The sequence below is a fragment of the Odocoileus virginianus genome, chromosome 21, assembly GCF_023699985.2.
Source record: "Odocoileus virginianus isolate 20LAN1187 ecotype Illinois chromosome 21, Ovbor_1.2, whole genome shotgun sequence".
Classification (NCBI taxonomy): domain Eukaryota; kingdom Metazoa; phylum Chordata; class Mammalia; order Artiodactyla; family Cervidae; genus Odocoileus; species Odocoileus virginianus.
The window spans coordinates 34499826-34516768 of NC_069694.1; the positions used below are offsets into that span (position 1 = coordinate 34499826).

The 16943-nt window shown below is 37.2% G+C and overlaps 1 protein-coding gene across 2 annotated transcripts in view; it reads right to left on the reverse strand.

The window, feature by feature from the left end:
- UNC5C (unc-5 netrin receptor C) overlaps nt 1-16943 on the reverse strand; it is a 397240-nt gene that overhangs the window by 109878 nt on the left and 270419 nt on the right. For both annotated transcript variants that reach the window (XM_070452160.1, XM_070452159.1), the window contains exon 4: nt 10173-10276. In XM_070452160.1, the coding sequence (XP_070308261.1) occupies nt 10173-10276 (104 nt within the window). The remainder of the gene's footprint in view (nt 1-10172; nt 10277-16943) is intronic.

Sequence of the window (16943 nt, forward strand, 5' to 3'; positions counted from 1 at the left end):
GCATTAGCAAGCTCAATGATTTCCAAATATATTAAAAGTCTTCTCTCAACTTTTCCTTTAAGTGTCACAGTAAGAAGAATCTACAATCTGAAAGTCATTCTTCTTTTCTGGCCAACTGTTTATTAAAGAATGATAGTGACAATACAATATTTGGAACTACTATAATATAGACATTATAAAAACAAGGATGATGTTTTAACCTTAAATGACAAAAGTACATAGTTTAATATTATCAAATGTTAGGAATATAACCCATATTTTGCTAGAGTGCATGTACTTTAAATTCTAAACAAAAGCTTTATCTGAGAAGTGGTCAGGATACATTTTGACTGCCTTCAAGAAGGCTAATGTGTTGGTTTCATAGGTCTTGTCTCCATTCTGCCAGAAACAACACAAGGGCAGAGGCATTACTCACATTATGAAATAATTAGGCTACAATCACATCTCTCTAAACCCCTGCCCAGTATGGACTGTAAATGCCAATAAAACAACAGAAGCAAATTCAATTTTTCCATTAATCAGAAAACTCCGAAATTAAGACACATGGAAACATATAAGAAGAAACTGTAACAGGTTATAAATCCAATAGTGATTTACATATATTTACAACACCTTCAATATAATCCTATAGGCTGAATTTTGTGATTTCTTTCAGGGTGCTCTTTAATATCAATAAAATAGAATTCTTTTTTTGTTTCTTTCTACAGTTCAGGGTAAATGACATACCTACATTTTATGGATAAGGAAATGTAAATTTGTTTATTTATTTTGTAAATTTATTTATTTTGAAAGAAAAGACAGACCACTTAAATTATTTGCAAAGATACTTTAGAAACAGACTTTGGTCAGGAAATTGCTAACAAGGAGGGGTGCTCAGACTCCCAAATAGCTATTGGCACCCTATGTCCTCTTGATAGATGAACTGCTAACCATGTGATTGGCTAAAGAACCGTTTATCTGTATATGTAAATAATAAAGAGCAACACATCTTGCAGTTTTCTTTTCTATTCTACTCCCCTGTGAAAGACAGATGTGTTGTGTCTAATTATTCTCTGATTGGTATCTGGAGAAACATTAACATAATTGGCACATTTGTTCTAATTAACAAAGGGAAATTGCCACATGCCACCCAATATGAAAAGTGAGTCCAGCAAGCATTAGCCAGAAAAATCCATATCAATCAAAAAGGTTACTCTGCTAAACTCAAACTGGGGTCCCGCAAATCAGAGCACTGAGGTTGAAAATGACTCAACAGAATAGAGAAGCAGGTGTACACCTGAGAGAATGAAGATTCAGCCTAGAATTGTTGCATGCAGGCATATTAATCATACAAATGGGAAAAGCAATTATGGGGCGATTATCAAATGCACACTCAGCCAAGCCACACTTCTAGAAAAAGCATTAGCTAGAAGCTGGGAGTTGGCCAAGTTTTACTGACTGGTTTAGAAAGTGACAAGTTTGAACTTTTCCTTATTTGTTTGTTTTAACCTTCCCCTTTAGATCAGGGGTTCTCAAATTTTGTTCCATATTAGAATCACGTGGGGAGCTATTAAAAACTTATTAAAAATAGTGATACTCAGCCTGCACAAAACACCTATTGAATGAGTATCCATAGCATGAGCTATAAGCATCAGTATTTTCTAATGATTCCCAGATGATCCCAAAGTGCATCCTAGTCTTTGAGAACCAGTACTGAAGAATGGTTCTGATCATTTTGCTAAAATGCAGATTCTAATTAAGTGCCCTATATGGGGCTTGAGATTCTGCCTTGTTAAGAAGCTCCCAGGTCAAGTCAGTACAGATAATCTATGCATCAAGCCTTGAGTAGTAAAGTCTTGACAATGCTAAAAAGATACTAATAAGCCTTCTGTAGACTTTCACCAGGTAGGATTTAGCTCCACTGCCTGAGTTTGAAATCACAAAATGATCTGCTGGTGTCTCACCCTGACAACAGGTGTTTCATATGTCCAATCAAGAAAGTCTTCATGATAGACTGCAAATGAATGTTATTTACCCATTAAAGTTATGGGTAAAAAGTATCTTAAAAGAAGCAAAAGACCATTAAAAAAAAGTATACAAAGAAACTCTCCTTGTCTCCCAGTCTCCTGTGAAGACATTGTTATGATACTATCTCTAGTCAAGAATGGAAGGCTACTCTATTTATGCAGCTATTTGCTTCTCAGACTGGCAATAGCAATAAGACATTCATTCACTTCTGTGTCAACCACTGTCCAATATACTTTGTACCTTTCAGTAGCTTTGTGAAAGTATTTGTACTTTTATGCTGTAAAAAAGTATTGGTCTTCAAGCATAGTCTTTAGATAACTGTACAAGGAAAAACAGGCCAGAGAATCTTAAAACCAAGTACAAATAAAACCGTGCTCCACAGACTTAACAGAAGCTGATAACTAACAGAAATTCTTGAGCTTGTCTTACAGAACAGAAAGGGGGCCAACTTGCCAAAACCTCTTTGCTTACAAACTGCCTTCACTGATAAAGCGTGTTTCAGTATTTCTTTCCCCTACCCACTTCTTTTAATTACATACCTTCCCGGCTTCCTCGCAGTCCAGTTGTTTTTAAAGGAACTTGAAACCAGCTCCTGCCCAGTGCGAGCGGCTAAGGCTGGTTGGGCCCCCTGACACTAAAACTGGACCTTTGACCAGTTTTAGGCGGTGAGTGGCCTATTGACTAGGGAAGACTGGAAACTGCATCCTCAGGTAAGACTGGGAATCTTCAGTTGGAATATGTATTAGCATTGAACAGAGATGCGCCTGCGCAGAATACTCATTCCCACCCCTTGTGCCACTTCCACCAATCACCTTTCCCCAACCTAAGACCACCTTGCTTATCTCATAAGTACCTCACTCGCTCGACCTGGAGGAGGTGGAGCTAAAGCTTGTTCTCCATCTTCTTACTTGGCTGCTTTGTGAGTAAACTCTTAGCTGCAAATCTCAGTGTCTCAGTGACTGGTTCACTGCAAGTCTGGTGTAAGGACGTGTTTAGTAACAGAAACGGCTGACATTTTGCAACTTCTGCAAACAGAAGGACTTTGCTAAGAATGGGGTCCTATTTTCCTGCTGCAGAAACACTCCTTTAATTGGACACATGTCTAGCTCATTGGCTTCCCAGGTGGCTCAAGAGTAAAGTATCTGCCTGCTGATGCAGGATGCGTGGTTTCAATCCCTGGGTGGGAGAGATCCCTTGGAGCAGGAAATGGCAATCCATTCCAGTATTTTTACCTGGAAAATTCCATGGATAGAGTCTGGCAAGCTGCAGTCCATAGGGTCGCACAGAGTGGGATGAAATTGAGCACTGGCACACAGGCACCTGCCTCATTGCTTTTGAGAGGTGAATGTGTGTGAGCCACATTTTAGCTGTGAACTTGTCTTGAAATCTGAATTTTTTTTCCTAAACCTTAAATTCTACTATGAGGAGATAAAATGCATGCTGATAAATGAATCAATAGTAACAATCACCAAAAGAGCCCAAAGTAGAATGACTCTGATAATATCTTACAAGCAAAATGACACTGAAATGTCCTTAAAATGCTAATTTTTCAGGGCAAAAGACCTATAATTGATTAGACGCGAGATAGCTTCTAACCAGTTTTTACTATAAACTTTCAGATTAAGTAACTCTCAGCATTTACCAACTAAAAGTGTTTGGACTCTTGCTAAAACTGATCACTTTTTAAAAACAGTGCTTTTTTGCTCTCTGTGACTACCACTTTTCTTCCACAGTGAGTTTAAATAAATGAAGAATTATTGAAAGAAATTTCAAAGCCAAAGAATTTAAGGAAAAAAAATTTTTTTTTCCCCCATGAAATAAGGACTGTGGAAATAAAAGACCCTTCTGCCCTGGGATCCTGGACTCAATGTAGGTTATTGCCTGTTGCTAAAGCATCACTGAGAGAGACAGATTGTATTTGAAAACAGCTGAAGTCTACTGACCACTGATTTTAGGTTATCTTAGAAAAGCTCTATTGTTCACTCTCTTTTTAGCACAGAAGATTTCACTTTCTTCTGAAGAACCAAATACTTTCTAGATTTTATTCATTTAATAAAATAAAATTTAAAATCCATGTTCAGAATTTCTACTCCCAAAGGAATTAAAATATATCCTTTGTTTCTCCACCTTTCTCTTATCTCTTCTGCCCTAAGACCAACAACTATCTTCTGTTGTGTGAAGTACGACGGAGGATCTCCTGAATGGTGTCTCTGCTTTCATTCTTACACTTTTAAAATCTGCACTCCCTATAGCAGCAAGAATGAGCTTAGAAATAAAATGTGTCAGGTTGTGTCAATTCCTCGCTTAAAATCTCCAATGACGGCATATATTCAGAAACAAAATCCCTTCGCATTACCTCTGTCCCCAAGCGCATCCTAACTCTCTGACTGAAGGGCTTTCTGCCCTCCTCCTGGTTCACTCTGTCTCAGAGACACTGGCCTCCTTTTTAATCTGTAACCACATTCTGAGGTATTCTGCTTCCCTGCCTGGAGCTTCCTGACCCAGATCTTTTCAAGTCTGGCTCTTTCTTGTCATTCAGATCTCAGCTCAAATGTTATTTCATCAGATAGATTCTCCTTGAACTTTAAGTGACTCCTGATCCCCAACAACCATCAGCCTTCTCAGATATGACCTTGTCGTATTTCCTTTAACTTATAATTATCTGATTATATCTTGTGCTTTTATTTTTTTTCTTGTTTTTAGTGTTTTATTACCATTTAGGGACTTTGCCATGTATCTCCTTCAAATAGAAGAATATCTAGTACATGGTGAGAGGACAATAAATATTTCTAGAATAAATGATTTAGTGAGTAAAAATTAAAACTGGATTTTGTACTATAGGTTCAAAGGAACCACTGTATATGTGCAGAAGTCATGCCACAAATTATTATAAATCAAAGAAAGTTTATTAGGGCTGATAATCATCTCAGAAGCAAAATCCCTTCTTGTTGTTACACACATGCTAGGAGAAAATTCCAATAGATATCACTGGGCAATGAAAGCAATGTCTCCCTCCAAATTAGTATTCGAACTCTTCTCTAAACCTCTTTTGACTACAAAGAATATAAAGCACAGCTTGGGAGACAATGAACCTGCATGGAAATGCATCAATACGAAGTTCCGGTTATGAGGGAATGGCAGCGAAACATGCATGTCTCTCATGAAACGAAGTGTTCAGTGGTCATATTAATAATCAATTAGATGGAGAACGGCTTGATGCAATACATTTGGTGAAGCCTCCAGCTGCCAGCCGCTTTCCCCCCTGGCATTATCAGCTTAAAAATTCTCTATTCTTATACACTTCACCCCATATTTTCCCACTTGCTAATTAGAGATGCAAATGTTGATAAATAAGATGACACTTTTTAAGCACAATTGGGTCAATAAGTTGAACATGGTGCCCTGTTCCTCCAATTAGACTCCTATGAGAAATAGTTCAATTATAATTAGCAGAGCAATTATCCCCTTGTTTAAGGTGAAACAAATCACAGCTTTATTTTAGTGAAAAATTCAGTTTTGCTCCTTATGTCATGCCAACAAATGTCATATCCATTGATGTTTTGATCCCAGTACTCTCCAAAAGAGAGAATCTGATGAAATAAAGCATCTCTGAGTATATTTCTGGCTCACCATATGACAGAAACATTTTCCAGGCATAAACCAAAATGAGCAAGGAGGGATTTATCTCACAGAGTTCTGCCATTATGCCACTGGAGCAACCCAGCACCCGTTCACAGGCATATTAATTTTCTGGTTTCTTTGGGGAGATGAGAGATTTCTGCTAAAGGAACGCAAATGCCTCCCCAGAAATGGAAGAAATTATATTTTTGGCTTGATCCTTGTAAAAGACTTATTAAAAATACCGAGGAATACCATTTCAGATTATTTCTGGGATTTATTTTCTTTCTTTCGCCGAGCCTACTTTTAATTTTAATAAAATTAATATTAACCTGTCCTATAGTCCATGAACTAAAGTAACTCCCAATGGTCTTTTGGAGTGATCCAAACGGTCCAGTGGGTTAGAAGCCTTCTGACTGACTGACTCCCTTACTCCACCTGCACTGAGTTCTCTCAGCACACATCTTCCGTGGTGACAAACATCCTGTTTCTGGAAAGTTCCATTTCCTGAGGTGCAGCTTCTCTGTCACATCCAACAGGGACTCTTTATTTCATTTAATTCAATGCACTCAGAGAATCTACTATGTAACCTACAGTCTGCTTGTGTTAGAGACAAACATGAACAAAAATCCCTTTTCTTCTTATTTCATCCAATCTAATCAAGCAGGCAAAGGAGTAAACAGACATATTTTGACACAGATAATAAATAGTTGGAGCTATAAAAAGTCAGAGAACATAGGGGCTGACATTCAGGCAGCTTTACTGCTTTATTCATACCAGGTATTAAATACTGAAATAGTTCTGTATCTGCTGATTAATAGCTAAGTACCCCTCACCCCGAGGTGCTGGCTTCTGGGGATCCCTGGACCATACTATGATGCAGCAGCTAAAGGGTTTGTGCCTTTGATACTGCAGAAGGCCCCCAGATGCTAGCCCTGTGCTAAGGAAGCTGCGTGGCTGATAAATATTTAAATAAAGAAGATGAGGAAAGGGCCTGGCAAGGAGGCCAGGGGAAGGAACAGCCCAAACTAGAGCTCTGAAACTCTGTGCTTCATCCCTGAGGTGCCTGCAACATATTTTTTTTTCTTAACCAGTGAGTACTGAGAGGAGTTCTTTGTCAAAACTGTCACCACCTGGAGAGGTGGGGTATAGGGAATCCTGAGTTGGTCTCTTCCTCCTGAGACTTTCTTTGGCACTCTCTTTCCTTTTGCTTGGAAAAGGAGAACTTCCAACAGTAATCCCACTCCAAATTCCCTCCTTTGGAGGAAACCCAAAGTCTGGTCCAGTGTTCTAGGCCCATGACGACTGAACAGATAACCTTAAAAATCAGAGTAAGAACAGCAGCACATCAGGACTTGGTGCAGATTTCCGCAGTAACAGGTCATCTGCAGAGTAAATGTGTTACATAAATAAGGGAGTTTCCTTATTTCAAAGCTCAAACTTTATCTTCATTTGTAGCATTTGTGGATTCTAATCAAAATAACTGGTTAGAAGACACAGGAGGGAATCTCTGGGATTCCTCATCGGATATAAGCTTCATCACTGCGTACACTACAGCGCCCATCAGAGGCTCAATGTGTCAGTGACTATGGTGAGCTTGAGGTTGAGTTTCTCTGAATCAAGAGGTGATAACGTATTAATAATAATAACAACAGTAATGTCTCTTGAGTTCTTCTACATGTTCTAAGTGATTTATTTGCATATATTATCTCATTTAATCTTCAACTACATTCTGGAGAGACACTGTTAGTATCTCCAGTTTGTAATTTAATTAAGGAAACTTAGGTATAGGAATTGAAATACCTTGCTCGAAGTCCAACAGGCAGAAATGATGACATGGGGTTAAGCCTAGAGTTCTGAATGGAAATTAGTTTAACGCTCTGTAGCAAAAATTAAAACCAAAATAGAGGAGAAAATTAACTATTATTTATTACCACAGAAATTGCTGTGCCATTATCTGCACCAAAGGTGATGCTGCTGTAACTTAAGATTAGTAGCGCCCTTTAGAAACCTACTGACTTATGTGGGAAGGAAATTATTGCCTCTTGATATTTTACAAATAATGAACTTGACTACCTATTCAATGGTGCTAGACATATACTTACTAAACAAAGATAAATTGAATCAATCAACCATGTATTTGTTGAGCATGTAGTAGCTGAGGTTTTCAAAATCATTAGCCTAGAACACAAAAGAAGTAAGAATCCTTGCCAGTATGGCCTGATACCTTAAAGACTGATTTCGCTTATGGTAACACATGAAAGTTTTACCTTCTGGTTTCCCTTTAAGATCAGTATTTCATTCTATGCTATTTTTATGCTTTTAAATTCCTCAAACAAATAACATATTAGATAATGAATATGTATATCATTAAATTAAAAATAATTTTATAATCCCTTAATTCACCACATTATATTTCATCCCTTTGTCTTTTTTCTGCTCCTCTTGAGCAAATGACAGTTGCAATGTGTCACGTTAAGGTATACATTAGATTTCTGATCTTGGTGATTCTAAGTGTGTTGGAAATAATCTACACAGGAGTTTATAAGCCTGCTCTCAAGCAAGTGTTTTTGATCTCTCTCCTGACTTTAAAAAAATCACATTAAATATAGTTCTTTGAATGTCAAATGGGTATATGATTTTTGAGCTTGCCAAGTGTTAATTGGTCTCTTCCCCAGTGATGATACAGATAAAATTCACAGCCAATTAGTTTGCAGTCATGAATCTTTACTCCTTGACAAAGTGAACTACTTTGCTGAGGAAACTAAAAAAAATGAAGAAGTTACTAGAATCTCCTAACTGAAAATCTCTGCAGGGATCTGCTCACTTTAAGAAACACTGAGTTAAGAAGAGTCTATGGACACTCATGTTACTCAGGATATGTTTTGGTCTTTAAGGCAATTTAATGGAGGAGGTTTGCATTAGAATTTTAGAAATATGATTAAGGAGAAAGATGCACTTATTGTCATAAGTGAAATGAAATGTTGCATAGGGAAGAGCTGTTTCCTTTCTAATCACAATAAATCATCCTGTGAGTCAGTGGTGGAAGATAAGGTTTTAGTGTGGTTGGATAAAACAGAAGTAATCATGCATAATTTCTGGCACAGTGCTAGAAAGTGCCATGGGATGTCAGGTACAAGACAAAAACAAACTCTCTTCTTTCAAAGTGATAAAATGGAAATTTCATTAAAAGTGCCACTCAGAGTCTTGCATTGACAGACTGGAGATGTGAATGGTATTGACAGAAAATGGAGTCATTTGTAAGGGCCCTGCCTAAATTTCTAATTAATTTATTATTATTATTTTGGAAAGAGCTATCAGATGTTTAATTTTGTTGTCACGGGACACTATAACTGTGCTGACTCACTTTTGCCTGAACTTTCAAAGGACAGAAAAACTATGGAAATCTGATAGTGCATTGATTAACTATTAAAAAATTTTGGACAATGTAGTAAGTCTTAGTAATATTATTTTACAATTTCATAGACAGGAAAAAGTCCAGGCTTACTTTTACAAAAAATCAGCTGACCCATATACAGGCCCAAATTGTAACAATTTGAAAAATGCTTCTTTCCATAAATGCAATAAAGAGTAAAAATTCCAAAGAACTCAGTGTAGTTTAGAGGCTAACAAGAACCACCAGCAAATTGGCAGATATGTTACTTATCAAACTAGAGCTTTTCTGTGTTTGTAGGATACTGGATCTGCCAGGACAATAGTATTTGATGTATATTAGAATGTCTTCTGATAATCATAACAGGGTAACATTTTTCAGAGTTTGGAATTAGTTGAAATGAAATAAAAGACATGGTATTAGATGATTTTCCTCTGCAGCGTGCTCTAAATGGTGTCTCAAGGAGAGCATAGAACACTCTTGTGGTCATGGACGCCTATCCCCCATGGACAGGCATTTTCAAAGGGCAGTGTATTGTCTGGTGCTAATAAAAAATCATGGTATAAACCTGATTTATGATATTTCATGAGCTTTCAGTAGGCCCAAAACCAGAAAATGAAAATTAGGAGCTAATGGAAAACTTACAGGATGAAACTACTCGACATTCCTCAAACATGTTTTTATTCATGGTGTGTGGCTATGGCTTTTAGGTACATTCTTGGTTACATCACAGGGCAGGAAACATACATGTGGAGCACACAGGCTGTCACACACACATACACATGTACACCCATCTTACTTTTTGTGCATAGCATCAAGAACAATAATGAAATTGATGGCACATTATTAAGTCAGGCCATCTTTCTTTATGATTAGTGTCAGATAAAATAAAACAGTGTTTCTGATTTCTTGAAAGAGAATGACAAAATTAAGCCAAGCTGCCTGTGGCTTTGTCCAGTGGGGCATTCTAATTGACTCCAAGTCATTAATCAGTTCCCAATCAATCTAGTTTGCCAGTAGCAAGCAGTTAGGACTCCATTACCAACCATTCATCATGCCATACCCTAATTCACTGCACCATTAGCCATGGATTAGGCCTCTCTTAGAATAACTAAGTGCCAGTTGCTAAATGCAAAGAATTTTTGCTTCTCACCTCAGCCACTGGGATCCCTTCAGGTGGTCGGCACTGCAGCAAGACCTCCTGTTCCAAGGAGACTTCCTTTCCCAGAGGTTCCTGCTCAAATGTTTTTCGTAGATCTGGAAAGCACAAGTCATAAAATACAAGACAAAACTAATTAACATTTATTCATTTCTAGAAAGTACAATAATAAACTTGCAGTTTATTATTTTCTGTTTCTTTGTGGTTTTTAATCACATTAGTACTGTGCCATAATGTGGCTGATTATATTTTTTGTAGTGGAAATTATGAAATTTAGAGATTACTAGCTGTTCCTACTTTAATCCTCACTGGAATGCTTTGGAGATCCTCATTCTAACAACTAGTGACACTCATTCATTATAGTTTGCTAGTATTTCTTAACAATCAACTATAACAATCACATTTTTAATCAAAGGAATCCCATTGTTATGATTCTTATTCATACAGAGTCCCTTAGGTATATTAATATTCTTTATTTCTTTACAATAGATACCACTGAAGTTGCAAGAACTCTGAGGTCTTTTGATAAATAACTCGAAAGCAAGTTTCTATTTCAGAATGAAAACAGAATGCTGGAGTCCTGGAGAAATAAATATAGCTTCTTGAACTATCTCAAACATAAGACAGAGAAAAGAGTAACTATTGGGGTGGGTCCAAAAATATCTCAATATGTAATTATGTCACCATTCTCCAATTAGAAGATTAAATAGTTATTTCTGCTTAAATGTAACAAGAATCTAATCACTTATTTATATAGTTATAGTTGCTATAGCAATATGCAGTACAATCTTAAAAATTGCTATTGATAGACACAAAAATGTTAGAAATCAGTTTTATCATTTTAAACACCAAAGCTAAAAAATAAATGAGTCAGTTATAAAGCTTTAAAGCAGCATTTTTTAAAGGCAAAGTTAAAAAAATTTCATCCATGTACTATTCAGCTCCTCCCAATAAAAATTTATTGAAATTTTACCCAGTAGATTTTATTAAAAAGTTAACACCTCTGTCTTTTCATCTCACGTCCCCAGTAATGACTTAAAATTATAAAAGCACCTTTTCGGCCTACTGAACTAATGGGTAGTAATCCAAAAACTCTAGAGGTGTATCTCTAACCTTTTCAAGGAGCTATAAGAAAGCACCAACTGGAAAAATACAGTGAGAAAAAAAATTCATGTCATATTATTTGCTATTTGGGTGAATTTCTTGGCAGAAGAAAACCTTCAAGAGTTTAGGGGTTCTGAAAAGATTATCGGATCTATGTGGGTCTGAGGTAAGAAAAGAGACTCTGTAAATTCTGCAAAATTTCTGTCAGAAAGGCATTTCTAATCTTATTATCAAGAAATTGAGTAGACTGTAGAAACGGATACTTAAAATCCAGAGTTATTAGAACATGAAAGTTATCTAAGCCATGTCCTTATTTTATATATAAGAAACACATTTCTAAAATTACTCAAAGCCTCAGAGCAAAATAATTGATGCTGCACTAGAACCTTCTGGCTGTTGAGCTGATACATATTTTTTTATCCCACACATCCCTTCATATCTCTTAAGGTTGATTTGTATCCTTTCAACAGCAATGTCAGAAAATTTCTACTCTTTCTTTTCTCATGTGGTAGCTTCTCTTTGTTTTAAATCTGCATTAAGATAAAAAAATTTCATCAAAATATTAATAAAAGCAGCAGCAGCACTGAGTAAGTTTCACGGGATAAAATGTTCTTTTTTCCTGGGCTGGGTCTTCACTGCTGCCCAGGGGCTTTTTCCAGTTGCCTTGAGTGGGGGTGTTGTGCGGACTTCTCCAGAGGTGGTTTCACTCGTGAAACACAGGCTCTGGTGTGTGCTGGCTCAGCAGTGGTGGCTTGAGGGCTCTAGAGCCTGGGCTCAGTAGTTGAGCCATATCGGTTTCCCACAGCATCTGTGATACTCCCAGACCGGGGACTGAACCCGTGTCCCCTGCAATGGCAGGCAGATTCTTAATCACTGGACCGCCAGGGAAGTCCTAGGATAAAATATTCTTACAAGGTATATCTTGTTTGTGAAAAATTATCCTGAAAACCTCCCATCTGATGCATGGTAGGGTAAAGACGTAAAGGCTAGAATTAATTCTCAAATCAAATAATATATAGACTCACTAGCAGTTAAATTAAACAGCATATGAGAAAATAAGGATGGAGAATTAGAGTGAGGCACATATATCTCCAAAGAGTCAAAACAAATTCCTTTCATATTTATTAATTATCTCCTTATGATAGATACTTTATTAGGTACTTAGGATGAAGATATGTAAGATTCACAATCAAGACTAGAAAGGTAAGCTGCGATCTACTCATGAAAAGCCTTCCTGCTACGCTAAGGAATAGCAAACTCTCAAAGGCTTTTAAGCAGAGGAAATCAGATGTCATATTGCTCTCAGTGAGACTGAGGTGGTGCTGAAGAAGCAGAAGGTAGTTAGAGACCTATTTGAATAGATCAGGAGGGATGATGGGGAACTGAATTCAGCTAGTGACAGTGGACAGGAAGAAGAGAAAGCAGATCTGGTAATGAACAGATCATTTGTTCCAGGATACCTAAGTATCTGGAGAGTGCAAAGAGGAAAGGATAATACTATATTCTCAGCTATTGAAATTATTAAGTTTATACCATCATGAAATGAAATCATACCACCGTGGGCAGGAAAGTGGTGAGAAAGATAGCAAACTTATTTTGATACACATTCAATTTGTTATCGTTGTTCAGTCACTAAGTCATGTCTGACTCTTTGTGACCCCATGAACTTTAGCGCACCAGGCTTTCCAGTCCTTCACTATCTCTCAGAATTCGCTCAATCTCGTCCATGGAATTAGTGATGACATCCAACCATCTCATTCTTTGTTACCCGCTTCTCCTGTTGCCCATAATCTTTCCCAGCATCAGGGTCTTTTCCAGTGAGTCAGCTTTTCACATCAGGTGGCCAAAGTACTGGAGCTTCAGCTTTACATCAGTCCTCCCAATGAATATTCAGGGTTGATTTCCTTTAGGATGGACTGATTTGATCTTCTTGCTGTCCAAGGGACTCTCAAAAGTCTTCTCCAACACCACAGTTCAAAAGCATCAATTCTTCAGAGCTCAGCCTTCTTTATGGTCCAGCTCTCACATCTATATATGACAACTGGAAAACCCATAGCTTTGACTATGTAGACCTTTGTCTGCAAAGTGATGTCTCTGCTTTTTAATATGCTGTTGAGATTTATCATAGCTTTTCTTCCAAGAAGCAAATGTCTTAATTTTTTCGTTGTAGACACCATCTGCAGTGATTTTGGAGCCCAAGAAAATAAAATCTGTCACCGTTTACACATTTCCCCCCTCTATTTGGAAATGGAAAAGTCCGGTAGGTCCAGATCATGATTTCTAACCTTAGCATGATTGACATTTGAGACTGGATTTCCTGTTGTGAGGCTGCATTCTGCATAGTAAGTTTCTTATCAGCATCCCCGGACTTCATCCAGCAGATAACAGTAGAGCTCTCGAAGGTATGACAACATAAATGCCTCCAGATAACGCCAAATGTCCCCTGATAGGAAAATCACCTCAAGTTAAGAACCACAGGTCTAAAGTTTGGAAAAAGAAGGCCAGGTAGAAGATACGTGCTTCACTGTCTAGGAGATAGCCGAAGCACTAGAAATACCAGACCAGTGGTATTTCCAACTAGTGGTAATACTAGAAATGACACCACTTGAGCAGGAAAAGAAAAAAAAAGAGGACACCCACATTTCAGAGGAAAAGCTGTCTGCAAACATGTTACGGTGTGAACAAAGACACAGGAGAAAAACCAAGAGCCAACTGTCAGAGGAGCGAAGTTTTAAGAAGTTTGGAGGTCAACAGGGCAAATGCAGCAAAGAACTTAAAAGGAGAAGTTTGAGAAATTTAGGAGTAAAGGGGGACTAGAAACTCAGCTGTGTTGGGGGTGCACAGAAATTGGGAGAATGACTATAATAGTAACTACTGCTCTTTTGCAAATTTTATTTTGACAAAAGTCAGCAGCACTGTTAAGGGATGATGGGTTCGAATGTAGCAGGCTATAATTCTTCTTAGGATTTGGTATATAGTTTTTGCAACTGTTTTCAAATTCCTGCCAATGGAAGGCACATCTTGTGAAAATTGTTGTTTCCTAATTGAGAATGGTGACCACATATCAGAGTCCTATACTTCAAAAGACAGGTTTAACCGAACCATCACTGAATACCATATATTATTTTGATGTTATTTGATTTTAAACTGTATGTAAATTTTATCTAATTCCTAAAATGATTCATAGGTAACCCCTCACAATGTAACACTTCTTCCTGAAAAATCCTTTTAATCCTGCCCCAAACCTCTTTTCTAGCTTTCAGGTTGTATAAAGAACATAGAATATACTGTGCAGTCCAGCACGGCAACTGCTCCTTTCATATGCCTCCAAAGTACTCTGCAAGCAGTGTGAGTAACATTTTAAACACATCCTTCATCATTTGGAGAGATGTGATAGAAGGCAGGCCGGATGCCTTGCAGGCAGAGAGAACACGAGGGTGACGAATGAGTAAGCAGGAAAAACGGACACTTGTCAGCTAGGAATTAGATGTAAAACAGAATGTTTTCGAATAATGTGGGCATTTCTGTCAGGACAAAGATGAATTTATGCCCTTGGAAGACCTTTAGGATTCTACACTTCTGTTTTCTTTCCCTTAGTTCTAAGGCGACTACTGAAATAGGTATAAAATCCTTTCATTAAAACCTAGATTACTTTTGCAAAGTCAACTCAGCTTACCTCTGATTTAGTCATTGATTCCATCAATTAAAAGAAAAATCACCTTTGTCATATGCATGCATTCAGAGAGATGTTTATTTAACATGAATATTGGCTTACTAAATCCATACAGTGAAATCCAATTAGCAGATGCAGAATCAGACCTGAAACTATATGGATTTCTATTTACCATTTACACAGTAATCAAAGAAAGTACATGTGTGGCTGTACACAGCGTCTCATTTTTTATGGCAGAATTCTGATGCTGTAAATGAGTTTTTTTGCAATATAATACAGTGATTATAAATTATTTATGATGTTAAGCCCACTAATTTCAAGGTATTCTATAAACACGAACTCTGCTTTTTGACAAGAATCCGCCTGCCAATGCAGGAGACATAGGTTCAATCCCTGGCTCGGGAAGATCCCCTGGAGTAGGAAGTGGCAACTTGCTCCAGTATTTCTGCCTGGAAAGTTTCATGGACAGAGGAGCCTTGTGGGTTACAGCCCATAGGGTCACAAAGAGTAAGACACGGCTGAATCACTGAGCATATGCACACCTACACAGGTAGAAAAGGCGGCTTCCTGCGAGTGTGAAGACTCTTCCTCATTTGCAAAATAGAAGTAAATAACTGAATCCTTTTGAAGGTCTCTTTTGTCTAGAGAGCCTATAACTGAGTAGAGTAACATTTTTAATATGCATTTTAGGGGAAAACAATCTGGCCTTTGTCAAATAAGATAAGATCTTTAAGGATTTATACTGATTATCAGTGTCCAAGAGAAATAATAGAAGAAATTGTTTTTCAACAATCTAGAAGATGATGCGTCTTTGAAAAGAACAGCTTATAAATCCTCCTCTTAGGACAATCTTCCTGGAACTTCTGTACACTTCAGTATACAGGTGTCAGAGAAAATGGGGCACTGGATGTGTTTCAGAAGATGCCAAATTAAAAACATCAGAAAATTCTTTGTACAAATGCAAGAAAGCAATATAATATACATCACAAGAGCAGATGAATATTGCAGCTTTGATAATTATACATGTATTGAGAATTATAAACACATTGAAAGTTATGAATGCATTGAGAATTACTGACAAAACTAATTTTCTTGCTCTGTGGAGAGGTGGGAGTGAAATACCTACCCAAAACGGCATGCAAGAAAGTCTATCATGCCAAGGCATGATATTTATGAAAGGGGCCCCCAGTCAGGTGTCTCCTGCAATGACAGCAACCCTCGAGCATCTTTGCCTGGAAAGGGTGAGTATGGCCTAAATGGGAAAGTCGGGGCTAAACAGGTGGCAGCTTTTACCATAACAGGTTATATTATTATCCAAGCACCAGTGAGCCTTGCTGACCTGAAAGGAAACCTGGAGAAAATACCAGCAAAAGATCTCCCTATGGTGTCTAAGTTGCTAGGTTGCTGATTCTATTGTCTTTGAAAATGAAAATAATCATGTTCTCACTCCAAGTTTGAAAAAAATAATTTACATTTGTTAGAAATGTTTATTCTCTTAGCAATGCTACTTCATTATGCAGAAAGATTTATTAGAATAAAATATTTTTAAAAAGACAATTTCTTGACGATGTGACAGACGGATATTATGAAGTCAAGAATTCTCTGATGAGCATACTACAACAGTATATTCTAATGGAAATTAAAATCTTTAAATTCCATTGAATAATAAGATAGAAACAACATGTTATTACCTTATTAATGTTGGTTGTTTTTTGATTTAGATCTCATAGGGTTCACAAATGTTAGATCTCATAGGGTTTTGAGAATATTAAAAGAAATACTGAATCTTAAAAGGTTTTGGAAGATTATGAAGTATAAAACACATGTAATAAATTATCACAACTATTTCTATTACTATTAGAGAGTCTGGCATGAAACATGATTCTTCATCGGAGTAAATTTCAGCATGTCATTATCTTACACACTCGAGTCATTTGGTCTATAAACCATAGTATCTAATATTCCATATTTTTCTTATGGAATTTGTC